The 27642-nt window shown below is 55.2% G+C and overlaps 1 protein-coding gene across 12 annotated transcripts in view; it reads left to right on the top strand.

Moving 5' to 3' along the window:
• Srcin1 (SRC kinase signaling inhibitor 1) overlaps positions 1-27642 on the top strand; it is a 65790-nt gene that overhangs the window by 6485 nt on the left and 31663 nt on the right. For 7 of the 12 annotated variants that reach the window (XM_029483827.1, XM_029483824.1, XM_029483826.1 and 4 more), the window contains exons 2-5: positions 840-902; positions 15559-15860; positions 18538-18636; positions 25120-25143. In XM_029483827.1, the coding sequence (XP_029339687.1) occupies positions 840-902; positions 15559-15860; positions 18538-18636; positions 25120-25143 (488 nt within the window). The remainder of the gene's footprint in view (positions 1-839; positions 903-15558; positions 15861-18537; positions 18637-25119; positions 25144-27642) is intronic. The other 5 variants (XM_029483828.1, XM_029483822.1, XM_029483821.1 and 2 more) reach the window with 4 other exon arrangements.

Raw genomic sequence — 27642 nt, 5'->3', positions numbered from 1 at the left:
CCATGAGATTGGCAGCGCTTGCCGTGAGGATGTGCTCCGGCTCCCAAGTGAGGGCTGAGCCCACATGGCAGGCAGGAAAGGGCTTTGTAGCTCAGACCCCGTGGCAGAAGAAATGGTGCTATCTGTATGAGGCGCAGGATAGAATAAGGAAGACCTTCCGTGTAGGGTGAGAGAGGTGTGTACGGGGGAAGCTTTGGAGACCTTGCAGAGGCTAGCAAGAGGGTCTGGGGCAGGTATAGGGAGGTGGCTCCCCCCCCCCCCACTGAAAGGCCAATCAAGACTTGGGTGTGAACACCTGTAGGCCTCTCCTGGCAGCCTCAGGACCTTCCTGGCTGGGGTCCAGGAGGGGCTGACAGATCAAAGGGAGGTCTTTGGAGCTGAGGAAAGGTTGGTCAACAGTGATGCTGGTCCTCTGACCTTGACCCCATTCCTGCCCCACATAGAAGACCTGGATAGGGAAAGCTGTTGGGCCCCCATGGATGCTGCATTTGGGGTCTGAAATGGGGACCCCAGCCAAGCGTCTGTTCCCCACTCTCAGAAAGAGAATCAGGGCTGTCTGTCTGTCCAGGGGCCCCAACTTGGAGGCCCCCATTCTTCTGTGTTGGTGCTGTCTGTCCTCCTGTCTGTCCCCAAGTGATGTCTTTGTCCTCTTACGCCCTGCCCTTCCTCTCAGCCCCGGTCTTTACCCTGCGAGGAGCCCCCCCCCCACGCCCTGGTGACCTCCAAAGGGACAGCTCCCGAGGCCCTGACTTGCTGCTCCCCACTCCCTGGCCCAGCCCTCCTGCCCCTCGTTCACTCAGCTCATTCATTGCTCTCCTCCTTTCCTGTCCCTCACTCAGGGCTGCAGCGAGCGGCGGGAGGGAAGCCTGCAGGACTCTGTTCCCTCTGTTTAAAGTCTCCAGGTTAGTAAGCCAGGAGGGAGCCCACCACGGCCACCTAGTCAGCACCCTTCCCTGCCCACCATGGATCACGATGAGCCACCCGGGAGGGCTGTGGGGTGGGGGCAGGTATAGGTCAAGGGGAGGGGATGGCAGATCCCCATGCTGGGGAGGGCTCCTTGCCTGGCAAATATGTGTTTGTGTGCACGCGTGCATGTGAGTGTGCGTGTGCAAGCACGCAGGCATGTACGTAGGTGTGTGTGTCCGTGTGGGCTGGGCGAGGGGTAGAGGCTGGCCACCTCTGCCAAGGGATGAGGCCCCAGGGGCTCTGCTGTGGGTGGGGTGGGGTGGAGCAGGGTCAGGTAACCTCAGGGCTTGGTTTTCAGTTCCCTTATCCCTCCGTGTCCACTCTGGAGAGCCACCGAGATACACAGGCTCCCGAGGGCTTGAGAGGGAGACTCAGCAGGGCCATGCCTTGCCATGCTGCCTAGCCAGTGTTGTCCCTGGGAGTGGTGGCTGGTGGGTGGGTGGGTCACACAGCATCCTAGGGCAGGTGCCATGTAATATAGCAGCAATCTAGCCTCCAGGGATGGCATCTGTCTCCCATCCCAACAAGGTGATGTACCATATCCACTGACACATTATTGACTTGGCCTGGTAATACTGGGAACTCCTTTTTACTGTCCTGTCCATCCCCACAGAATGTCCTGAGACCCATACTGTCACCCTGGGGATCAAGCAAACTGTGACTGAGACTCCAATTCCTTGGCCATGTACCCTTAAGGCACTTTTACAGAACTAGGCAAGGATAGCCTTCTGTCCTCTTCTGTGCCCAGGGCTAGCAGCTCAGAGCACTGAAGGTCAGGGCAGCCTGATTTTAAATCCCCATTTAAGCCGTGGTAGTTGTGTGGCCTCAGACAAACAGATTGTCTTCTCTGAGCCCCGTTGTTCGGACCTACGGATCAGGAGGAGAATTCGCCATGTGTCAGGTTGTGAAAAGGCTCTGGCCTGAGCAGGGTGCTTTGAAAGTGGTGTCTCTTTTGGCTTCCTCCCCTGGTCTGAGCTGGTTATGCCTAGGTGCTGTGTGGTGCTGCCCACCTATGCAGGGGTGATGGGGTGAGGGACCACAGAGCCTATCTTGCCAGTGACTTTGTCCTCTGCCCCCCTTGATCCCCAATCCAGGCGGGCAGCGGGGGGAGGCTGCCCTCCTCACTGCTGCGGCTGCCGCCGTCTTGATGGCTTTTTAATAACTTTGCTCTGAGACAATCTGCGGAGAGCTCGTTTGTCTGCCTCTTAATTAAAATTACCGTTTTCCTAAAAGAGCAGCCATGTTCCTGCCCTCCCCCAACCTCAGCTCCTATCTGAGAAGGTGGGGAGGGAGGAGCTGGCACTGCAGAGCAGACTGGTGCTCCCTGGACCCTCTCTGGTGAGGAAGGTCAGCCCTCACCCTGACAGATCTCAGGGGGCCGAGGCAGAGGCTGAGCCTGTGGGAGGAAGCCTTCTCTAGCAGAGGGACCACTGGTTCTTGTTTACCAACCTGCTTCTGGAATGCCCCCAATGACGGGGACCTCACTACCTCTTTGAGATTTTCTGCATTCCCAGAGAGGTGTGTGAGCCCTGTCTTGCTTTGCTCTGAGTGGAAGATGTGGATGGGTTTTAGAACAGACGAAGGCATTGTTAAAATGCAGTGAAGTGAGAGCCAGGGTATCTGGGGTGGGCTCAGTCCCTACAACTGGCAGTGTGTTTCCCTGGGGCTCTGAGAACAAGGGAGCAGAGTGTGAGGACAGTTCACCACAGCATGGCTGGTACTGTGACACTGCTAGCTTCTGGTAGTTCGGGGCATGCTGTGAGAGGTGTGAAGACTTACAGCCTCTGTGATGATAACCCCATGGTTCTCTTCCTCCACTGGCCCCAGAGTGGCACTGAAGATGCTGCCTTAGATGGGGGACAAGGCAATATGACAGGAAATCATGTGAGATGCCCATCAGGCAGATGGCCCCAGGCTGCAATCCTGCCTCCTCTCCCTGCTGCCCAGGGCTCCGAAGGAGAGAGGTTCAGCTCCCAGCCCCCAGCCACTTCTGGTACTGTGCCGTCCTCCCAAAGCCTGTCTTGGGTCTAGCCTTAGTCTCTCATGCTGTCTGGGCTGTTCACTCACTTTCTGCAGGGGGCATTCCTTGGATCTTGAAAACTGACACTGGCATTCCTCTGTGGTGTGACTTTGTCATGTCCTGGTGGAGGTGTAACCAGTTCCACGGGGCCTGGCTTTTTGCTATATAGAAGTGGGTCTTTTGTGGACCCACTTCTGGGATTGTGTCTGGTGTCTATATGGTCACGCAGTCAATCAACAAACAGCACAGGTCTGTTGTGTACCAGGCAGTGTGGAGGTGCCTGAGTATATAAAATAGTTCAGCGGGACAAATGCAGACCTCTTTTGTGACCTCTTCTTTTGGTCAGGATGCCTGAGTAGCAGGGACACTGGGATAGGAGTGACGACCCCCGGGGGGGGGGGAGATATGTGCTGATCACTGTGGGGAATGGTCCCTTCCCCAGAACCTCCCCCCCCCCACCTCTGTCCCATCCCATCCCAAGATGGCAGAGTGGTGACAGGTGCCGAGCTACAGAGATGACAGCACTGCTCATTCCCCCATAATTACTGTCTGATGAGACGCCAGAATTAGCCACCGCGTGAGCACGGGCATCAGATGCGGGCACAGTGCGGGAAGTGGCTGGGGGCAGGGAGCTGAACCTCTCTCCTTCTGAGTCCTGGGGCTCTGGGCAGCAGGGCAGGCACAGCACCTAGAGAGGGAAACGGGCCAGCAGGAGGAGGCGGCGCTGTGTGGTTAATGTGCCCAGAGGTCCAGCGGTTTGTGGTTTCCCAGTCCTCGAAGTGACGTGTCCTGGAAATGGCTGGCATCTGGACAGGGCTGCTGGGGCCCCGGGCCACTAACCAGAGAACTACAGGTAGACTCTGAGTACAAGCTGTATGCACCTAGGTTCTACCGTGCTGGGCTGTGTGGAGCAGTTGAGAGGCAGGGCTGGGGCCCTGAGGCAGATGGATGGCCTGGAGGAATGTGCGGGGTGGGGTGGGGGGTGGGGTGGGGTGGGGGAGTGCAGGGTTCCTGAGGCCCCAGATGAGGCTATGTGGGTGGTAGGGAGGTGACACATTGGTCACCAAGCTGGGCTGCTCCTGTCCTGGGCAGTCTCGTGGGGTGAGTGTGTTTGTGGCAGGTCATCTGCTACATTCCTAAGACCCTGTCTGGATCACTGGAGTTCTGAAGGACACCAGCTAGGAAAGGGCAGTGAACAGCAGGGGGATTGCTCTGTTGAGGCCAGTGCAGTTGGGAACTGGAAGCCAGATCATTGAGGGAGGACCTGTCCCAATCAGGAAGGCGTTGGCATGGCAGCCTCTCTCATCCCTGAAAGGAATGGTGCCCTGTGAGAGTCCAACCTCTCCTCTCAACTCACTCAGGATGAAGGAGTCCACATAATAATGGAGGTCTTTGCTACAGTGAGGTCTCCATTCTTGGCAGCTCCTGGGGCTAGTGACCAGGGAAGACTTGTAATTCTATTACAGCCTGGGGCTTGGTGGGGGTTGTTCTGAGCCTACCAGGTTGAGAAGCGAGAGCTCTGAGACTCTTCCAGGACTGGGAGACCCCTTCCTGCCTGGACTCCTCAGAGCTCCACCAGCTGCTGCCTTCCTGCCCTTCCGTCCCAGGAGACCAGGCCTCCAGTAGGACGAGAGTGGGCAGGAGATTGAGAGCTGGACAGATGGGGACTTGGGGTTCAGTAGTGGAGGGTGCTGGGGACTTGGGGTTCAGCAGTGGAGGGTTCTGGGAAAGGAGAGTGAAAATCTCGCTTCTGAGATTGGGTGTCTTCATGCTTCCATGCCCATCTTGGGCAAAGTCATCCTTTCTGGGCTTCAGTTTCCTGACCTGTACAATACAGATGGCAGCCTCTCAGGGCCGCTGTGAGGGTTAAGTGAGTCATAGCTGCAAATGGCCTTTGAAGTGTCATGCCTGAGGCTACACAGGGACAGGCCAGGGCCCATGATGGCAGGCATCTCTGCTTTCCAGGCAGCTCACTGGCTGGTTTCAACTTCTCTCTTTTCTTCCCTCCCTCTCTTATACCAAGGATGGAGCCCAGGGCTTTGCACACACCAGGCAGACGCTACCACAGCCTTCTTTCCTGCTTTGTTGTTGGAGACAGCGCTTAAAGTTACTCTGGCTGGCCTTGAACTCTCTCTGCAGCCCAGGCAGCCCTTGACTTGTGGTCATCCTCCTGAGTAGCTTGAATGATGGTCCTTCCCATTAGGTTCAGCTTGTTTTTCCTTTGGTAGTGATGGGTGTGGAACCCAGCGTGCTAGCATGCATCATGCATGTATATTATTATACATAAGTACACTGTAGCTGATTGTGAGCCACCATGTGGTTGCTGGGATTTGAACTCAGGACCTGTGGTAGAGCAGTTAGTGCTCTTAACCGCTGAGACATCTCGTCAGCCCAGTTTCACCCTCTTTACTCAAGGGGACTGAGCAGACACGAGCAGAGAGGGGCCTGCAGGTTTTAGCAGATGGGGCTTGCTTCTTCCTTCCAGCCTGCACTGGCTTCTCCCAAGTTTTGCCCTGGTAGGAGGATTTAGGCTGGACAACAGGGAGAACTTTCCCTGGGAGCATGTGGTCAGACTCACTTGCCTGAGCTTTCTTGAGCCTTTTGTAACCCTGGCTGCTGTGGCCCCATCCTCCAGAGCTCTCAGGACTCTAGCCATGGGGGACAAGGGGCCACGGGATACGGGTGGGGGGGGGAGCACAGAGTGCAGGGGCTAGAGTGATCTAGCCTGGAGAGTAGTCAGCTGTTCAGCAGCTGATAAGCTGGGTGACCATGAGCCTCTGTAGCAACAGAAGTAGGAACCCCAGCAAAGTACCTCAGCAGCCATCAGTCAGTGAGTCAGGGATTTGGAAGGGCCTAGCTCCAAACAGACCAGGCACTTGGAGGAGTGAGAGGTGCCGAATCATGGTGGTTCTGCCTGCAAGTCTGTGAGAGTTAGGAGCTGCTATTTTACTGGGAATTGAACCTGGGTCCTCTGGAAGACCAGTCAGTGCTTTTAACCGCTGAGTCACCTCCCCAGACCTGGTTTGGTTTGGTCTTTGAGGCAGGGTCTCATGTACTCCACTCTGGCCTGCAGCTCTGGGTAGCCAGGGATCCAGATCTTCCTGCCTCCACCTCTCCTGAGCACTGTGATCACAAACACCTGCCACCAGCCACCAAGCTGGCATCCCATTGCCTTTCCCACCAAGCTGGAGCTGCACAGCTCTGACCCAGAGGTAGGACAGTCTCTCTGGGGACTCAGGCACCAGTGTCATGGGTGGCCGCAGCCTGGTTAGGGCATGTGTGTCCCTTTGCATTGGCAATGGCTGTGGAGTGTGCAATGCAGCAGAGCTGTTGGGATTGGGCTGAAACTAGGGTGGGGTGGGGTAGTACCACAGGGTCACACAGGTGTGGTGACAGGTGTGTGTGCTCATGGTTGACGGCCTCGTGGGGTCTCTGTCTTGCAGATTTTGCCTCTTTTCACATCTGCTGCTCAGGTGCAGCGCCCCTTGGTACACATGCCTGAGGAGAGTGGACTCTGGCAGTCTCTAAGTTGGAGGCTTGGTTACTCCCTCCCTCCCTCCCTTCCTCTGTCCCCCACCCCTCCTTCCCTCCCTCCTTCCCTCTCTTCCCTTCCCCCCTCTTCTCTCTCCCTCTCCCTGGGCTGCTGCTTTCCTCTCTGGCTGCCTCTCCAAGGAGATGAGGAGCTGACAGGACACCTTCCCTGGGCTCATGAGCGACATCGGTGCTATGCAAGCAGGAGCTTGCTTGTTAACTTGTTAACACTGTTCCATGTGGGCCCACGCCAGGGCGGTTCCAGCCTTTCCAGTCCCCACTTCAGACGGAGGGTGACTGCTCCTTCCCCTCATGTCCACCTCCCTCTTTCCAGGGAAGCCAATTAGTCAAGTCTTCATTAGAAGTGAAAATGCAGAGAAAAGCCTACAGCCCCAATCTGACAGCTAGCAAGCGGCAGTGAGGCCAGGCATAGATGGAGCGAGCGCACAGCCTCCACTCATGCCCCGCCGTGGCCCCAAGTCCGTGTGCAGGACACAGCTTGAGCACCTGTCTGTGGGAAGCTTTTCTTTCTGTTTTTTTGAACAGAGGACTGAGGTCTGCAGAGATGCCGACCTCCACAAGGTCATATGCCAGGCGTTGGCAGAGCTGGGTTTGAACAGAGCTTTCTTAGCTGCAGATTCAGTGATTTTTGGTAATGCCACAGCTTTGCCTGCTGTGTGTGGGAGGGAGGAACATGGACCAGAGGGAGGGCTGCGTGTTTGAGATTTTGATTTGTGGCTCATTTGGAAATGGGAATCATGGCTGAGTGCGCGCTAGGGTTGTGGTGAGGTAATCTTGAATTCCATATGTGAACCCCTCCTGGGCTAGGCTGGGGAGCTGGGGTCAGGCTACGCTGTGACCCCCTAGCTTGTGTCTTTGGACCTGGGTGCTGCTGTGTGGTGTGATTTGAGTGAATTTGTTAGCTCTCATGCCCTGGGGCCCAAGCCTGGGAGGGGCTCTCCTGGGGGTTGCTGTCTTGGAAGTGTCGTGTCGAGGTAGGATGAAGATGTCCTTATCCCCAAAGGCCCAGCACACTTGGGCTCTGCCTCTTCTGCCTTGGCTCCTGACCTCTGTCTCAGTTTCCCTTCAGTGAAAGACATTTGGAAAATAACAGTGCCTTGGCATATTTTTAGCCCTTTTTTGGACACTGATAGGATCTGCAGAAAAGCATCCTTATGGGGGGCTTTATCCCTCCCTGTCTAGGAGATAGGAGCTGAGTAGGGTCACACATACCAGGATTATTGAGCCCCATGTGTTGGGCTAGGTGAACCAGTAGGCTTGCGTGTGAGCCAGGAGTACAGGATGGATGTAGCGCCCCCTGTCAGGCTCAGTGTGGCTGACTCTTCCCAGATCCTCAGTCCCCTCTGGTGGTCATGAGTCTCCTCAGCCTCTAGGCCTGTTCCTCAGTACCACCCAGTGTGGGTAGCATGGCACCTCATGGGAAAAAAAGGCTTCTTAGTTAAGAGTGGAGACAAAGGACCCACCCTGAAGAGGCCCTTAAAGCCCCGGGGAGACTCCTATCACTTGGGGGTAGATAAGGCCTAAATGCAGAGGAAGACTGTGCCCTGCCTGCCCTCTGGGGAATGCCCAGCTGGAGGCTGTTTGGAATTGAGGCGGGCAAGCATCTTGCTGCACTCAGACTGCTCCCACTCTGGGCTCATGACGGAGGACCCAGACCACTAGCTGAGGTGGCCAAACCATCCTTTTTAGTGTCTCCTACCCAGGAAGCATACGCTGGACAGCAACAGAAACTCCCGCAGGGAGCTGGGGAGGCCCAGGCCCCACCCCACTGCTCCTTGTCGGCAGGTGAACTCTCCCTCCCCACCCTGAGGAGGTCCTTTAATTAGATTCAACTCGTTTAACCAACTAAGTGGCCTTCGGTGGGTTTTAAATCTTCGCAAATTGGTTTGTGTTTTTCTGCCTGTGCAAGGTTGTGAATGGCAGGGCCCAGTGCTGTCCTCTCCTCCCCTTGGCTTCTTCTGGTGTCTTCCACCTCTTGGTCCATCCAAGTCTGAGTGCCCAGCTTCCTAGCAAAGGACAAGAGCACAGGGACACAGGGAACAGTCTCCTCCCTGCCCCTATCCCCAGAAGGGAACACCCCCATAGTTCAGCCTTCCTTAGTTGGCCCTCCTATTCCCTGGCTGTCCCAGGAGGACAGGCTGGCCTGTAGCTCTCCAGATGTGACCCTGCAGACGGTTGAGTGGGTAAGGGAAGGGTGCTGGCTCTGTCAGCATCCGACAGACTCTTGTTTTGCCCACCTTGGTTTCCGTGTCTGTAGAGCCCAGGAAGCTGAGTCCATCATGGTGAAGCTAGGCTCTGTGTGACCTCCTCTGTCTGCCATGGATCAAAGCTGGCCTTCCCTGGGGACCCAGTAATGATAGTTTGCTGTCACTTTACTGCCTCAGGAAGTCAGCGTTATTGTCTAACCACCTCTACCGTGTTTTCAGCTCCTTTCTCTCCCAGATTTCTCTCTTGTGGGATCCCCTCCTCCCTCCTCCTTGCCCTCCCTCTAACCCAGATGAGGTTTTGTAAAGGCGGCCTGACTTCCAGAGTAGGGCTGGGTTGGCCAAGCATAGAGAGTTTTGGGGTGTAGGTATGGAGGTCCCTGGCTGGGAGATGGGTGGGAACTCTTCTGTCAAGCTTGCTTCCCCCCACCCCACCCCGTCTCTGAGGCTCTTGTTAGAGTGACAGGGAGACTCAACAGGGCGCTGGGCATTAGCAATTTAGGGGGATATTACACAGGAATGTTTACAGAAAGGCAATTGCCTGGAAAATGACTTTGGTGGCTGTGGTATGGGGTGGAAAAGCTGGTTCTAGAAAACAGATACAGATGGGCTTCTGCCTCAGGACCCACAGACAGACAGCAGGGTGAGGGGCAGGGGGCCCGTAGGCCACAGCACAGACCTCCCTAGGCAAGCAAGGGTGGGCCTGGCTCTCAGAACCTTGGCATTTAAGAAGCAGATCCGGGCCTCTGACCTTTGTCCTCTGGCCTCTAGCTTCAAACTCATCATGCTTTCAGACTGAAGCGGGAGCCAGCCAGATGAGGTTGTCAGGCAGTATTGACTGTGGCAGTGCCTCAGGGCTGCTCCTGGGTGACTTGGGCACCTCTTGCTCTGGCTATAGAGGGGACACCAAGAGTTCTGTTGCTTGCCCGTGTGTGTGTGTGTGTGTGTGTGGTTTATGAGGAGGGTACTGTGGAGTCTGAAGCAGGCCCTCTCCCTTTTTTGAAATCTCTGACACCCTCCCCCTTTGCCCTGACTGGTGGGGACAAGAGTTGCTGTCCCACTGCGCATCCAGCCCTCCCTTTTCTGCTCTAGCTACATTCAGGACCCCGCTTCTGTCAGACTGTGGATTGAGAACACGTGTGTCCGCCCTTTCTTCTGAGACAGGGACCTTGGTGTCCATGCAAAAGGAGCTGGCTATCTTAGAGGTTCTCCGAGTCCTTCTCTGTCATTTTCTGTCACTGTAGCTCTGATCCCCTCTCCATTTTTCTTTCCTTTGCCCCCCTCCCACATTCTCTTCTGAAGATGATGCCATGCTCCAGCGCTGCCCAGCGACAGGCGGGGGTGGTGGGGTGGTGGGGGGGGATGACAGGGACGGACACAGAGTAGATGGTGACATCCGGGGTGGGGATGAGAGTGAGGACTTTCCAAGATGGTGTCACTGAGATGCTGGGATCCTAATTCTTCTAATGAGCTACAGTTATTTCATGTAAGAGAATTCAGTGGTGTGTAAAAATAAATCAGGCCCATAAATAAACTGGGGGGTGGGGTTTGGAAGCCTCTGAATAAGTAACAATGTTTCTATGAAGCACCTGCTCATGTGTCACAGCCAGCCACTGGGGGGCGCCCACTGCTTCCCATCACCCCAGTAGGGCCACCTTCCCCTCCCCCAAGACCCAGGCAGAGCTGAGGTGACAGAGGTTCCCTTCTCCTTCTCCGTCCCGGTCCCCATGCTCCTTTTTCTTAGTCCCTGGCATCTGCCCTGTGACCTCCACTTTCCCCTTTAAGAATCTTAAGAGCCCAGTGTGGCAGGGCATGCCTGTAACACAGTGCTCTGAGTCTGAGGCCAACCTGGGCTACACCGTGTGTTTAAGGCTAGTCTCTGCTACGTGTGGAAAGGGTGCCTCCAAAAAATCCAAAAGGGGGATTCCCCCACAGCGCATCCCAGCCCTTCTTGCCCACCTGCCTCTGCTCTCCTCTCTATCCCTAGCCTAAACCCAGCTGAATCCTGAGCACCATTGATTGGGTCACTGGGCCTGGAGCCTGCTGCCAGCCTTAAACTGTACAGTTCAGAGAAGGTCAGGGCAGCCTGTGAGCTGGCTGAAGGGACAAGGAACCAACATGCCCAGCCGGGTCATAGGCTCAGTTTCTCACTGCTCCTTGGGGACAGGGTTTGGAGATTAACACCCTTGTTTTACAGATTAGACCCCTGACTCCTCAGGGAAGGGCCTGCTTGGCTGAGTCCCTGGGGGTGGGAGGAGAGGGAACCGATTCAATCTAAGTGAGAATGGCTTGGCCACGGTCTAAATTCAGGGGCCCTGGCTCTAAAGGGTTAAGGGGCTGGGATTGGGATGTAGTTTAGTTGGTGGTGTGCTTGGCTAGCAGGCATGGGGAAGCCCTGGGTTTGATCCTCAGCACTGAATAAATCAGGCATGGGGGTTCATTTCTGTCATCTCAGCACTGAAGTGAAGAGGATCAAGGCTATCCATGGCTAGCTACATAGAGAGTTTTGAGACCAGTGGTTGTGTGTGTGTGTGTGTGTGTGTGTGTGATAGAGAAATAGAAACAGAGAAATTGAGTGAATGACTACAAAGGAATCTCCTTTGATTATTCCTTCTTTGACTCAGGGTTGGTCCACCAGACCCTGTAAAAAGACAAGAGACAAGCTTGTCCCAAGCAGGAACTCAGGATGCCGGGTTTGTTTTGCCCTCTTTCTGAGCAAACACCTAGGGCTCTCTAAGGCTCTTAAACTGCTCTACAGCCTATCAGTTCCAAGCCCCTTCTCATCTCTGCCCCTGCCAGAGAGCACCCCCTGAACCCCAGGGTCCAGTACCTGGGCATCTGATGGGTGCTTCCTGTCCTCCAGGAGGCAGTAAAGGCATTTGTCCCTGTTCTCCTTGACACCCAAGCCTCATCAGTCCCTTTCCAACTGTCACCAGGAGAGATTTAAGCCACTATAGACCTAAAGTGACTAAAGACCTTCAGTGGCACTGAACCCCTCATTGCCCCCTCCAGCCACCACCATCCGGGGAGAGCCTTCCCCATAGTTCCCTGGGTTTCCCATGGTCATCGCCTACCTTGGGCTACTACACTGTCTGCCCCACACCAGAACTGTTGATGTCAGCCGGGCGTGGTGGCGCACGCTTTTAATCCCAGCACTTGGGAGGCAGAGGCAGGTGGATTTCTGAGTTCGAGGCCAGCCTGGTCTAAAGAGTGAGTTCCAGGACAGCCGGGGCTATACAGAGAAACCCTGTCTCGAAACCCCCCCCCTCAAAAAAAGAAATGTTCATGTCCTCTCAGGAATGGGGAAAGAGGGCTGATGTGGGGTGCAGGGGTGAAGGAGGAGATCTTTGGAGGTCGGCAAGGAGGGAAGTTCATGTGTGTACAGAGTCCCGTGGAACAGAGCAAGGCTAGCAGGAGTCCACGTGATCTGGGCCCAGAGTTAGGTCCAGCAACAAGGCCGGACAAAACACTCGTGGTAGGGAAAGAGGGAGGAGCCCAGTGCCCTTAGCCTCCAAGAGCTCTCCCTATCCTCTGTGGGGTCATGACCCTCTGGAGTCATGGAGGAGAAGGGAGGTTGGAGTCCACACCTACAGAGCACTCAGCCTGCTCCCCTGTGTCACCCTCAGCCTCAGTTCCTGGCCTCCCTGTCCTGCCACAAGCTGTTCTTGGGGCAGAGAGTGGCAGGAAAATGGTCCTTGTGTTCCTAGCCTAGTTAGCCTAGTTAGTCTAGTTAGCCTAGGTAGCCTAGTTAGCAGGTTTCATTCCATACCCCCAGCCCCCCTACCCCCGTTTCTTTGTTTCTTTTGTTTGAGGGAACTGTTTGCATTGTATCAGTTCAGCATTACTTTGTTAACACAACTTCACTTTGAACTTACCTATATATATACTTAAGAGGAAACTTAACCACTCTGAGGACTATTATCTATAAAACCAGCGATTTGCCCTCCTCCCTCAGATTTGTTCTGATCCTTATGAAAATAAAGGTGTAATCAATAACATATAAAACACTCCTGTAGACCTCAGCCCTTGAGAAACTGAGGCAGGATGATCAGAACCAGCCTGAACTACATAGAGCAAGACACAAAACAGTTCAGTAAATTATGTCTTTTTCTTCATTAACATTTTTTTTCATGTTTTCATCCCCGTTGTTGCAGCCCCCCAGTCCCACCCTCACACTGCCCCTCCCTATCCCCTTCTCCTCTGAGAAGAGGGAGCCCCTCATGTCACCTCACCCTGGCACATCAAGTCACTGCAGGAGTAGACACATCCTCTCCAACTGAGGTCAGACAAGGTGGCTCAGTTAGGAAAGAGCAGGATCCACAGGCAGGCAGCAGATTCAGGGCCCGCCCAACTCCAGTTGTCTGAGGGCCCGCATGAAGACCAAGATGCACACCTACCACCTATGTGTGGGAGGCCTAGGTCCAGCCCAGACTTCCTATTTGATAAATTATGTATTGCACACACAGATATAGCTATAAATAGTGTCTTCAGATCCATCACTGTGTGTCTGCCTCATTGGGGAGACTCACAAAGGTAACTTGTGAAAGGTACAGAGGGTACCTGGAAGGTCACAGGTGGTGACTGAGGCCTCCACCTCCACACTGTCACCCGCCTGGCTCAGTGGTCACTCCATCTAGTGTACACTGTCACCTGCCCAGGTGTTATGGCAGTGCAAACCCAGCAGATGTTGGGGGGGATCACACTAGGCCTCTGCTACTTGTAGCTTTAGACTTGTCATTGGGTTTCTGAAGTTTGGCAGCCATGTCTGAAATAGGGACCACAATTTTTATTTTTTTTCGAGACAAGGTTTCTCTGTATAGCCTTGGCTGTCCTGGGACTTACTCTGTAGACCAGGCTAGCCTCGAACTCAGAAATCCACCTGCCTCTGCCTCCCGAGTGCTGGGATTAAAGGCATGTGCCACCACACCCAGTTTAGGGACCACAATTAACACCTGCCAGAGACGGGTGTTGAGAGCCATGGCAAGGGTGGGAAACCCGTGCAGCCAATGACTGAAGTTCTTATGGGAGCTGTTGTATTTTTTTGTGGTTTAGTGAGAAGTGCTGGGTCTTCTGGGGTTATGAGCCCAGATGCACCAGATGGGTCATAGCCTGGAAGAGTGTGCTATGTGTGTCAGGGTGGCTCCTCTCCCTCCCCCTCCCTCCTTCCCTCCCTCCTTCTCTCTCTCTCCCCTCCTCCCTTTCCTTCTTCCCCTCTCCCTTCCCTCTCCCTTCCCTCCTCCTTTTCCTCCCTTCCTGTCTCTCTCTCTCCCCCTCTTCTCTCCCCTCCCTTCCCCTTTCCCCCTCCCCTCCCTTCTCTCTCTGTTGGTGCAATGAGTAGGGAGTCTCCGCTGTGTGTGTGTGTGTGTGTGTGTGTGTGTGTGTATGTGTGTGTGTGTGGTGGTGGCTCTTCTTGAGTGTATTGTTGGTGGATTGGTTCTGTGTGTCTCTGTGCCTCTGTGCACATGTGCGTGCACACGCATGAATGTTGGTGCTGAGGTAGCTAGTCTTGACGTGTGGCTCAGTCTCTTTATCTCTCCCTGTGGTTGCGTGTTGTGTGAGTGTGGCCCAGCAGCAGGCCTGGTAAGCAGTTGTGTAGAGGGAAGAGGGCTCTCATAAACCTGGCTAAGTCCCAGGATCCCAGCCATATCTCCTTTTGCCCCCGTCTGTCCTTCCAGGAGCTGTGCAGTGGAACAGTGCTGGTGTGGGTGCAAGCCTGGCTGGTGGCGCTTGATGCTCCAGCCCTACCTAGACCATGCTTAGGGGTTGCCATTGCAGGGGGGGGGTGCTTGGGCGGGATGTATGGAGAGCCTTGTCTCTCAATAGGATGACCTCTGGGGGGGAGCAGGCAAGTAACTATTTCATATCCAGAAATATGGCTAAGGTGAATACCCAGGAGGGCCTGCCTGCCTTAGGGGTGAGATTGGAGAAAGCAAGGCTGGGCAGGGGAAGGCTGGAGCTGGAGGAGGCGCCAGTGGGGACTTGGGAGGGATTAAGGATTTGTATGGAGACCTCAGCCCCCGGCCTCCCCCGCCCCACTTCTGTTCTGTCTTTGTCCCCTGTGCAGTCACTTGTGGGTCTTGTGTTGTGAGGAGATCTTGGGAGTGGGGGGAGGGGAAGGGGGAAGGGAGGTGGAAGGGAGGGAAGAGTCGACCTGTTTTGTCTGCCAGCTTTCTCCTGTAAGTTTCTCTCTGTCCATCTTTCACTGTCCTCTCTGTGCCCAGCCTCTGCTGTCTGTCCATCTGTTTGTCTCTTGGGGGTGTGGGAAGGGAAAGGGATTCTCTCTGTCCCAGTCTCTGGGCCTCCATTCATCCCTGGGAAGAAGCCCTGGGACTGACCTTTGCCCTCACCCCTGCCGGCCCATGATTCCCTGGTCCCTCTCCTAGATAGCCCCCCAGCTGAAGGATACGGTCCTGAATGCACAAGTCTGGGGAAGGTGCTTATGGCTCCGGCCTCTCCTTAGAGAATATTCTAGAGCACAGTGCAGCTATTTCCCCTGTCTTTAAGAAAGGGACTGAGTGTTTAGGTATAGCTAGCGAGGTGACCTGTACACCTTCAATACTCCTTACCTCTCCTGTCCTGACAGCTCCCCTGCCTGCTCCAAAGCAAACTAAAGAGCGAGCTGCAAGCAGGACCTGCTCATCACCCCCAACTTGAAATTCTAAGTTCACCTCATACACCCTCCTCCCCGCCCCTTTCAGCTCCCAAAGGCCCCTCTACCCCATCAGGCCCCGCCCTGCCCCACAGGGACCCTTGTGGGAGATGGGCAGCTCTTTGGCATGGCGCCTTGGTGACTCCAGACCCTCTCCCCTCTCGCAGATCCGGAGCGGAGCAGCCCCCCCATGCTGTCTGCCGACGATGCCGAGTACCCTCGGGAGTATCGGACCCTGGGGGGTGGGGGCGGAGGGGGCAGCGGGGGCCGGCGCTTCTCCAACGTGGGGCTGGTGCACACCTCCGAGCGCCGCCACACGGTGATCGCTGCCCAGAGCCTGGAGGCCCTCAGCGGGCTCCAGAAAGCCGATGCTGACCGCAAGCGAGATGCGTTCATGGACCACCTGAAGAGCAAGTACCCTCAGCATGCCCTGGCCCTGCGAGGTCAGCAGGACAGGATGCGAGAACAGGTGAGTGTTATCAGGGGTGGGGTCTGTAGGGATAGGATCGGATCAGGATCTGGGGCAGAACAGGGAGCCTGGAGTTGGGGAGTTTGTCTCCAGGGCCCTCTGGTCTTTTTTGGAGCCTGGAGGAGAAAGGCGAGGGGCTCAGTCTCCATGTCTCTGCCATCTGCTTGTCATCCTGGAGCGGCAGAATGTGGGAAGAAGGGCTGGAAGGTGTGCCTCAGCCCCCATGGGGCCAAAGGAATGGTTGGGAAGAAGGCAGGGGAGGGAAGCTTCGGGCACCGAGGACCCAGTGGGAGAGCTGAAATGCTGGGTGGCGCCTCTCAGCCTTGGGAGGTTTGGAAGGCTGCATCTCACCTGTCCCCAGTCCTAGCCTGAATAGAGCCCAGAACTGGAGCCTAGTACTACCTCCTTCAGTAACACAGCCTGGCTGTGCTACTGTGTGACTGATCTAGAATCTGTGTTCCTTGGCTCTCTCCTGCCCTCGGTAAGGCTAAGGGAGGGGAGGGGCTGGGGCCTCTGCCTTTGGCCCAGGACCTATCTGGGGTAGGGTGCTTCCCTCCTCAGCCTCGCCCAGCCTGGATTCCATAATGCCCTTCTCCACTCAGGCACCAGCTTTCTCTTGGGGCTAGTATTCTGTGTTTAGCCCTGCGATGGGAAGGGACCATTGTGGCTGGTGTGTCCCAGCTCTGGAATTTCGGGCCTTATCCCTTCTGGGAGAAGGTGGGCAGTGTCTGTCCATTAGCACTCCTTCAGTCACACTGAGGAGGGTTGGGTCACAGCTCCTTTTCCAGGTGTCACACAACCCTGCTGTGGCCGGGGTTAGGGAGGGACATTGCCCCCTCTTTGCAGAGATCAAGGACGCCATGGTTCTGGGACCCTGCTTGCTCCCAGTCGTCCTCTCTAGATCTGTCTGGCTTTTGCATTTTCCTGGCTCCAGAGTCCCCCCTCCCCACCCCTGGGAACAGGATCTAGGTTGGTGAGGATCAGAAGCAGTTCAAGACTCAGGTAGAGCCCTGACCTCCTTAGCTGGGGGATGGGGTGGGGTTGGGGGTAGAGAATTAGACATTGTACAAGCATCCTGGTCCATTGGGACGGGGTTTAGGATCAGAAATATCAGTTGCAGAGGCCTGATAGGAAGGCTTCCTGGAGGAGGTGGTCCCTATACGAGGACTAGGGTGAAAGGGTTTGAACAGAAGGAAGAAAATGCTGTATCAGCAGGTACTGGGGAAGCAGCATGTGTTTGAGTGGACTGGGGGCATGACACAAAAGTCCCTCTGGCTGGAACAGATACTGGGGGTAGGGGAAAAGGTTTGCAGTGGGACACGAGGAGGCAGACTGATAAAGTGGGGTGGGCCAGTAGAGACCATGAGGGTTGTACTTATTATAAATGGTACATTGAGGCTGGGTGTAGGATGGCTTGAGGCAGGGGAAGGAAGAGAGGAAAGGAAGGGGTGTATGGACAGAGTGGGAGGGGGAGACTGAGCAGGGGCTGGCTGTTGGTACAGAGTGCTGGCCTGGCAGGCCAGAGGCTGTGGGTTTGATTCCCAGCACTGCACAAACTGGCTGTAGTGGTGCATGCCTGCAATCCTATTACTCTGGGAGGAGGGATGTGGGGAGGGCAAGATAATCAGAAGTTCAAGGCCATCCTTAGCTACCAACCTGGGCTACATGAGACTTACATGAGAACTAAACAGAAGCTCTTGACTGACAGGGAGATGTGGGAAAGACACAGAAATGGGTGAGAGTCGTGGGGATGGGGTGAGAAGCTGGAAGGGACCTTTCCAGGATGCCAAATGGATACCTTATATACATTTCTGGACTCCAGGGGACCATGGCTTCAGGAGACTTGGGAGCAGTCAAGTTAGGAGCAGAAATGAGAGTGGGTCATGAGAAGGCCATTAATGCAGAAAATGATCAGAGAGAAACCGTGGGGCAGTTGGTGCCTAGGTATTGTCTGGGCAGGGGTAAGCAGAAGCCGTGGCCAGTTTCAGCATTTGGAGACCAGGTGTAGTGAGGAGCTGGACACGTGGTTACACAGATGTCTGTTTAGCAGAAAAAAAGATGAGAGTGGCCAGGTGGCAGCTCCAAGGGGCACCAAGCCATGCTCTGGCTCATCCCTTTCCTCTGTCCTGCCCCTATCTGCTCCTTCAGAGGCTCCGTGGTAGGACCCAGGGCCCTTTCAGTTGCGGTGTGAAGCCAGGAGGACGTTTGGAGCAGGAGTGGTTGGTTGTCAGAGGAGATTCTGGGGCCAGAGGCCAGGGGCAGGCGGGAACAGCATTGGAGAAGTCTCCTCTGGTGGCCTTGGGTAGGAGCAGGAAGCCAGTGTTACAGAGATGGCAGAGAGAGACTACAGGAGGGAGGTCATCCCATTGGTGATTCCCATCACTGTGAGGTCTGAGGTGTCCTGTTTAGGCAGGTACTAGAGGAGTTTCCTGGAGGCAGCTGGAAACTGGAAATCAGGATTCTCTCCGGTGGGGAAAGCCCTGGACTGTCAGACAGACATACAGAAATACTTGGGGCCCTACTTAAAAGTACCAGCCACTGTGAAGGCCCCTCCATGACTCTGGCTCCCATCCTTGTGCCAGAGCATGCCCTGGGAACGTCCATCCCTGTCCGGTTCCACCCCCAGCGGCTCCTGCCCGCTCCCCCTAATGGGGTGTCCCTTGCTTCACACACACAGGTCGGCGGCTGGACCGTGGACCCTGTGTGCCTCCTCAGCTCCCTCTGTTCTCACCTCCACGGCGACTCCACCCCCTCAGGGGCTGGCCAGCCTGCCCAGGTGAGCCACCCATCCCCCCACAAAAATCCATGGTGGAGCTCGGCTTTGGGGAGGCCCATTTTTTTTTGTAATGGGGGGGGATAGTGAGAATTATTTTGTACCCCTTCTCTCTTATGTGCGAACACTCCACTTTCAAGAAACCCCCACACCCTGGATTTACATCTCCCTGATTGAGTCCTTACAATTGCCTCCCCAAATCTAGCTGGAACCTCTTTGAGGGACAGTAACGGTTTCAAAACCAACCAACCAACAAATAAATAGTTATTTCTTTCTTTTAAGCAAGAGGACCTAGTCTTGTTCCTTGGGCTCCCAGGAGTCTCTTGTTCTCATCTTATGCCCCAGTCTTGGTTTTCAGTGGAGCCTGCCTTCCCCCATCTGACCACCAGGAAGTTCTGCGTGGTGTCTTTCTCTCTCCCTTCTTGCAATTTTTGAAAAGACCTAGGGCCATTGCTTCTGATCCTGTTTCCCCGTTCCTCCCTGAGTCTCGTTTTCCCTGAGAGGAGGGTATATTTCAGCATGCTCTCCCAGCTCAGGCCTGCACACTGCCAGGGGAGAAATAGCAGGCATGGGAGGGTAAGGAGTTCTAGCTGTACCTGGAGCCAGGGAGTTTTGGACTTGATGGCCACCGTAGTAGGTAGAAGGGCTGTGGCTGCCAGTTCTTTGAGTGGAAGAGGTCCAGTTCTTCACGTACTCGAGTGTGACAAGGCTGGACTTTCCCAAGGCAAATAAAAGGATATTGTGACCAGCTAGGATGTGATGAGCCTCCAGAGCAGGGCGGGCTGCCCGGGCTGAAAGGAATCTGTCTAGTAAGAGCTTGACAGGCTGAGTATCATCCTCAGGGCACAGAGCCGCTTCCTCTCAGGCTCTCAGCCCCATTTTGGATGAACTTGTGGAACAGGGACAGGGATGCGTCTCTTCCTAAGGCTGGATGATAGGTGGGAGAGAGTTGTCGTGAGTAGCCACCTGTGTGGTGACCACAGGCTGACAGTAGGGTTGGGACAATCATAGTGATGGACAGAAGACAGGCACAGGATGGAGAGGGTGCCTCCTCCCTGGTGCCTCCGGTCTCTTAGATGGAGTGTTGGGGGCAGGGTTAGGGCTTTGGGCCCTCAGAGGCAGACATGAGGCTTGACGTTCGTGGGCTCAGTTATGTCCTGTGATGGAGTGACGGTGGTCTGTTGTCTGGAATTATACTCTGATGGAGGAAGGAGAGTTTGTGGGGGACCTTTGCCCCAGACTTTAATAGTAAGCCCAGGATCTTGTCATCTCTTGATACAGTTTATTATATTCCTCCCCACCAGAGATAAGTCTGAGGTTCATTTTCGTAAAGCCAAGGCACAGAGACAGCCAGCAAAGGACCAGAATCACACAGCAAGGCATGGTCTGAGGCCACCAAGGAACCTAAGGCATCCTAGGCCTCCCAGACTCAGTCGGGGATTAAGTCATGGAAGGATTAAAGGGGCAAAGGGGCGCTGCTGAAAGGAGGTTAAAGGCCGGGAAGGTGGGGATAATTAAGACCTTTGGAGATGGGGGCAGTGAGGAGGATCTTGGGAAGGGACCAGAGGTTAGACCAAGCCGCAGCCCCTCCCCCCGCGCTTCCTCTAGGCTGTCTAACCTCCCTCCCTCTTGCTGCAACCCGAGTCCCGGGCGGCGGGCCGGCGTATCGGGTGACCGCGGCGACGCAGCCACCAGCCTCCTCTGCTCTTCGGCGGGGCTGCGCCGGCGGGGCCGCGCCGCGGGAGGGGGCCGAGAGGGGATGCGCACGGCGGCGCAACGCGCCGCGCCAGGTGGAGTCGCGGTTACCGGGGCGACCGGGGCCCGGGCCGGCTCGGCGGCAGCGGCTCTCGCACTGCAGCAAAGGGCACCGGCGGCGGCTGTGGAGGCGGCCGGGGGAGGGGAGAGCCCGCGCGGGTGGGAGTAGCGGGCCGTTCTCCCTCCCCCGCCCGACGCGGGACCGGGCCAGGAGCGTGCACCTGTGGCCGCAGGTAAGGACGAGTGGCTGTGGGGTTCCGCGGGAGGCGGGGACCTGGAGATCGGGTCCCGATCCACAGCTCCGAGGACTAGTCTAGGGGTGCGTGGCGCGTGACCGCAGCGGGTTCCCGATCTCGGAGAAACGCCCCCTCCCTTTCCTTACCGCAGCAGGTGCCTTCCACGTGTGTCGGCCCCCACCCCCAAATGCGGCAGGCGCCCCCTCCCCCAACCTCAGAAAGTCATGACCTTCCCGGGGTGCGCCCCGGGCCCTAGGCACCGCGCGGCTCCTGCAGTGCACCCCCCCTCCCCAACACACCCAGCCTCCGCAGGGCTCGGAGCTGCGGGTGTCGCTGCAAACCCCTGGGGGAGGGTCGAACGCGGCGTGGCGGTGGCAGGTTGGCGGCCACAGGGTGCGTGGCGTAGCCCTAAGCTGGGAGCGGGCGTTTACACGGACTCGGGTTCGTGTAAACCCGAGTTGGGAAGTGGGTGTGTGCGTCAGTCTGGGGACGAAGGAAAAGGGTGCGACTTGTGGGTTGCCTTCCTCTCTGCAGGATGCTCCCTCGGGGCTCGAGGTCAAGAAGGGGTCATGGGGACACTTAGCCTACCCCGGGACCTCTGCCCTGGGGAAAGGGTAAGGGCTGTGGTAAGGTCCGAATGGGGATCCGTCCTGCCTCTCCAAAGCTGGAGTGGGTGGAGGAGGGCCAGCTCCAGCGGGAGAGACAGACTGAGTACTGGAAAGGAGTGATAGAGGTTAACTCCTCAGCTGGAAGGGAAAAAAGCTGTTTCCTCCTGTGTGTGTGTGTGGTGTGTGTGTGTGTGTGTGTGTGTGTGTGTGTGTGTGTGTGTGTAGGGGGCTGGTTAGTTTACTTCTTCAGCTCCCTGGGGGAAGTCTTCTTCCCCATGGCTGCAATCATGGTCCTGAGGGACGATGATGGTTGGTTCTCATTTTGCCCCAGCTCCTGCAAGCCTGCCTTATAAGCAGCAGGTCTGCCAGTCTCTCCTGCTCAGCTCTCTTTTCTTTTGTACTCTCTCAGTTCTGGGAAGGCTAGCTCTGCCCCTACGGCTTGGCTTTGGTGAGGTTTTGTTGGACAAAGAGCAGAGAGACCCAGATCTCTCATATATATATATTCTTTCTATTATATAGCTCTGACTGTCCTGGAACCTGGCCTTGAACTCACAGAGATCCACCTGCCTCTGCCTCCCAAAGGGCTGGGATTAAAGGCATGCGCCACCACATTAAGCTCCTTGTCTTTCTTTCAGGGTTAGACCTGTGATAGTCTCAGGAAAAGGGCTCAGAATAGCAGGGGCCCAGAAACGGACGGAGCGGGGCCAGACCTAGTATTTAGAGCTACCCCATCCCTGCTGGCCTCGCCTGGTTTGCCTGGTTGGCATTTATTCATTGCCATGATTTGTTGAGGGCATTGCTACATAGCACATATGTGTTGGGCACAGGTGGAAGAACCTACAACCAGGAAGGGAGTAAGGGGAGGGATGGGACCTGAGGTGTCCCTCTTGCCCAATAGAGGAGGAACCTCTGCTCCATTTCAGCAGGGCTGGTCCCTTGGGTTCACACCTGAAAGGGTGGATGATGGCCCATCTCCCTGGGGGGCTTCTCCTGAAGCAATTTTCCCCTCCAAGGACAGTGAGTTGCTTGGAGACCATGTACCTGGTTCCCACTGAAGCCAATGAAAGGATCCTTCTTCCTCATTTGAAGAGAGGACCCAGAAAGGAGGCAGGGCTCACTTGAGGAAGCCCTGGCACTCAGAACTGCAAAGTCCTATGGCTGGGTGTCAGTGTCATTTGTCCACCCAAGTCCCCCAAACATAAACATGGCTTCTTTTCCATCTGTACCCTTCTCAGAGCTAGGATGGCCTTTCTCAGACACTGATGCCACCCTGTTTCCTCCCATGGGCCTGTTTGTGACCCAAGCCTTCCAGGTGGGTGTGTACAGTCTTAGAACCCACAATGAGGCACAGTCCATGTGGCTATAGACACATCTTGCCTGCCCATCTTCTAGGAACACCAGTTGGGTCCCTGTGCTGAGACTGATGGCAAGATCATGGAGGGGACAACTTTTATCTTTCTTTTTTTTTTTTTTTTTAAGATTTATTTATTTATTATATGTAAATATAACTGTCTTCAGACACTCCAGAAGAGGGCGCCAGATCTCATTGCGGATGGTTGTGAGCCACCATGTGGTTGCTGGGATTTGAACTCTGGACCTTCGGAAGAGCAGTCGGGTGCTCTTACCCTCTGAGCCATCTCACCAGCCCAACTTTTATCTTTCTTGATTCAGGAAATTAGCTCTCAGACACGATGATAGGACCATCATAGCCATTAGATACTGGTGAGTGGTGACACACATGTCCTGACCCAGCTAGCAGAGGGGAGCAGAGAAAGGACCATTTCCTTTGAATCTGTATTACATATATTGCTCTAATGAGAAAATTAATATTTATTAAGTATACGTGTGTATGAGGAAGGGTATGTGCTTGCCATGGTGCACGTGTGTGGAAATCAGAGGGCAGTGTGGGGGAGTGGGTTCTTGCATTCTGCCATGTAGGGTCCAGGTATGGAACTCAGATCATCAGGCTTGGCAGTCAGCGGTCATGCTGGCCCTTGTATATTTTGTGTATCTTTCTGTAGCTAGTGTTTGTGTATGTGTGTGAATGGGGGTCCATTGCCTCTATGGGTCTGTGATGTGCTGAGGGTGGGTGTGACTGGTCTTGCTACCTTCTATGTCTTTGGCTGGGTATAGCTCTAGCTAGAGTCCCTGGAGGTAGGTCTGAGTCGGGTGGTCTCTGTGTGGACGGCTCCGAGTTGCTTTGTGTTTCTGGGGCCATTTCTCATGGCTTCCCTTAGCGCTGTGCTCCTTGGTAGGTGTGTTCGTTGTTCTGGACATATTTGTGACCTCCTTGTCTACTCAAGGATGTGCCTGAGTCTGCCAGCTCACTGCAGGAACAACGTGCATGTTGCAGGGAGCTGTGGAGGGCTCCTGTGCCCACTGTGGGGTGGATGGGGAGCAGGAGGCTTTCTCTGCAGAGCCGTCCATCACTCCTGGTCTGCAGACGTGACTTTCAACAGAAACCTTTCCGAGTCCCCAGCCTGGCTCTGCTGTCTCTTTGCTTCCTTTTCTATCCAAGGTCACAGAAACTATGGCTCAAGTCTTTAAGTCACATTGTCCCTTCCTGTGATACCTGAAGGCATCCCCTGGCACCACTCTCCTCCAGACCCAGACTGTCATCATCCCCACCCCAAAAAGCTGTCAGTCCACCCAGCAGTCCACCCACCCTCACCTCCTCCCAAGCTCCTCCCTGCCCCTAAAGCATCCAGGGGTCACAGGGCACCGCAGCATGGTGTCCCTCCCAGCAGGAACCCTCAAGGTCCCTCTCCTCTGCCAGTGGCTCTGAGGCCAGGGGAATCTTGTCCGCTCGTGCCAGGCACCCTGGGGCCAGGCCATCTGCTGCCTCTGTTCTCCTGCTGAGGCTGGCACCGGTCAGCAGGGTACCCTCAGCTTTGCCAAGAATCAGCCCGCCCTCGAGGCTGTCCTTCCCTTGTTGCCGGCCATCTGGAAGAGCCTTCTGGTCTCTAGGGAGGGCAGGGCGACCCTGAGTTACTGAGGGCTAAGAGAAGCCTCGGGCCCCCTAAAACTCTTCTCTGCCACCTCTGTAGCTCCAAGTGCTGTCCCAGCTCCCATCCACTGACAAGTGCCAGCGGTCACTGGCATTGGTCCACTTTTCTCCACGATCCTTGCACATCCTGGCACACAGGCCTGCCTACCCTGGCCTCCGTCCCAGCCACCACCATCTACTCCCTGCCCTCAGCCCTACTGGGGACCCTTTTCACATCACAACATCTCATCCCTGTGTTTTCTGTACTTTGATCTGTTGATGTTTTTCCCATCAGAGGCTGTCTAGCATCTAGCAACAACCTTTGACCCCTTCCTTCACTCCCCTCTGCTTCTTCCCAGCCCCCCCTGCCTGCTTCAGGGTACCTACCTAAGCTATCCGGTCTGCTCAGCACACCTTTCTTCCCAGTCTCCAGCTCTTCCCTTTCCCAACTGAGCTGGAACACCCGCCATCTTTTCTGGGACATTTTGCCCTGGTCTCCCATAAGGAGTACCACCTCTCTGGTCCCACTGCAGCTCAGATTTATCACCACCCTCCCCTTAAACCTTTGACCGGCTCGGCTGTCTTTACCATGGCCATCTATCCTTTTGTTCACCTGTAGCTCTCTCTCTCTGAGGTTAATTACCCTGTCTAGAAAAGACACAAAACATCTGGAACATTCTATCCTGCTTCTCCCACCAGCACATCTGGAACCGGCCCGTCCTTGGTGACCCAGAAGCTTCCAGCCTCAGGGGAGAATTGAGAGGCACAGGCATTGCCTGCTGTTTGTTTCCCAGAGGGTGGAGGCCCATGTCCCGGGGTTGAGTCCCGAGAGTCTCTGACCCGACCCTGTCCCTCTTCCCTGGCAGCCCCTTATAACCATCTCTTCTCTTATTTCCATCAGCAACCAAACTACTGGAGTTTCAAGGTCAGTGCGCGATGCTTCTGCCTCTGTGACGACTGCATGTCCTGCCCTCCCCACCCCCACCCCCCCGCCTTGCACATGCTTCTCACTGGGGTGTGCGACTGCACGGGCCCCCTCCTCTGCGGGCGGTGGGCCTGGGGCTGCCGGTTATGGCTGCTGCTTGGGGCGGGGAGAGAAAGTGGGTTTGTCTGCTAGGGGCTTGTGGATCTAGAGTGGGAATCTTGCCGCTTCACTGTAGGCTTGGCCTAGAGATAGGTACTCAGGTCCCCAGCACCCCCAGCCTACTGGGGGTGTTTTCGAATGAGAAAGGTTCCGGACATTTCCCAGCCTAGAATCTGCTGACAGAGGCAGGGACCTGAAGTCACAAGTTACTTGTGGCCCCTGCACCCTGAACTCACATTGCCCCTCCATAAAAGGCCTCAGGGCTACCTTCCTTATTCCCTACCATGGTCATGACCAGGCAATGCCCTGTACCCTTCAAGGTGTTCACCTTGGAGGTCAGGCCTGGGGGATGGGTGCCTTCCTACTTCCTGGACAGTTTGTGTTATTGAGACCTGGAGTGGTATCTTCCCACTCCCAGGATACCATGGTGCCCCTGGGGGAGCACCCTCAGGCACCCTATCTTCTTGTAACACACCAAGAGCTGGGTGAGACAAGTTCTGCTGTGGCTCATTGTCTGGGATCTGTGGCCCCTGGAGCCTCCGACATGATGAAAGGGTAGTAGGCTAGCACCCAGACTTGCCAGGTGTCCTGTGTGCAAGCCATCATTTTTCCTGGAAGAAACCTTTGAATCAGTGTCTCTATCATGGGCTCCTGTGTCTGCCTGTCACCCCACTTCTCTGGAAGTGCCAGGAGAGAGGAGAGGGTGTGGGCTTGAGGGTCTGATAGCCTGGTGGTGAATTCTAACCCGCTCCTAAATAGCTTTAAGATGCTAGCAGTCATTTATACTCCTATGGGCCTTGCTTTCTCTTTTGAAAAGTGAACAGCAGCTTTATCATAGAGGCCAGAGTGGGGATTGAACCCAGGACCTTGAGCATGTGTTCTGTCATCAAGTCATCCCCACCAACTCTTTTGGGGGGGTATTGTTCTTGTTTTTTCTTGTTTAGTTTTGAGCCTGGAACACACTACGTAGGCCAGGTTGGCCTCCAACTCACAAAAAGCCACCTGCCTCTTCCTCCCAAGTGCTAGGGTTAAAGGTGTGTGCCACCACACCCAGCACCCCAACCCTTTTATACCTTTTATTTTGAGACAGGGTCTCACTAAGCTGTCCAGGCTGATCTTGAACTACCTCTGTAGCTAGCTCAGTCAGGCCTTGAATTTGTGATCCTCCTGCCTCAGTCCCTCAAATTGCTGGATTACAGACTTGTGCCATCAGGACTTTCTCAAAGTTGTCACAAGATGGAAGCGAGGAGAGCAATGCACGTTGGGGCAGTATGCTCTGTTAGCGTGCTTCCCCAGGTAGCTGACTTCATTAGTCACAGATACTGACCTGATTCTAACCTCTGCATGCTAGAATCGCTTTAGGGTTTCATAAGAAGTCTTGAGCCCCAGGCTTTACCCACAAAGGTTCCTATTAAGGGTCTGTCGATCCTGGAAAGAGTTTGTGAAAGCTCCCAGTACTTCTGCCCAAGTCTGCAGACAGCTGTTGGGAGCTCAGATCTTGGCTTTGACTGTCCTAGCCCTAGCTCCCTCTGCCTGGCCTGAGGCCAGGTCTCATTAGCTCTTTGGTGGAACAGGTCCAACAACTGCCTCCCATGGCAGCCCCCTCCTGTATTCAAGTTCTGTGTGAGTTCCTATTCCAGTCTCTGTCTCTGGCCAGCTCCCTTAGCCAGCATGTCTAACACAAGCACGTTGCTGTCAGTGTGGGCCAACACAAAATCATGAACTTAGCTAAAACATTGCAAGGTTTGCTTTGTGATGTTTTGTTGTTTAGTTCTCAAGTGTGAACTTGGTAGAAGGCAGTTGTGTTGCCATGTCAGAAGTTAGACATGCCTGCTAGTCTAGATGTCTTCTTTTTTTCTTCTTTGGTGGGGCCTGGGGAGCAGAGAGAAGTATTCATAGACTTTCCATCTCCTTAGGGCTTTCTATAAAGGTAGAAAGAATGAAAAGATGCCCGTGGCCTAGGGCGGGGGGGGGGGGGGGGGGGAGGTATAGGAAGGGGCGTGGCTATTTTCTCCTAGTTCCTGTTTTTGTGGCCAGCCATCCCCAGGATCTGTCCATCATTGTGCTTTTCACACCCTCCTTTTCTAGACAGCTCATCTGTGCCCTCTGCTACCCCCACACCCTTCATGCCTACCTCAACTTCTCCTCTCACCCCATAAACCTTCCCTATACCCTCCTCCACTGCCCCCACCTTCCCCCACATCTTCCCACATCCCCCACACCTCCCTCATAACCCCCTCCCACACCTCTTCATACTGTCCCCACTCCCCCATCCCTGTACACCTCCCCTCATACCCCCCACACCTCCTCCCCACCTCCCCCCATATCTCCCCTGCTCCG

Source organism: Mus caroli, chromosome 11 (genome assembly GCF_900094665.2).
Source record: "Mus caroli chromosome 11, CAROLI_EIJ_v1.1, whole genome shotgun sequence".
Lineage (NCBI taxonomy): Eukaryota > Metazoa > Chordata > Mammalia > Rodentia > Muridae > Mus > Mus caroli.
This window is presented reverse-complemented; position numbering and strand designations above follow the sequence as displayed.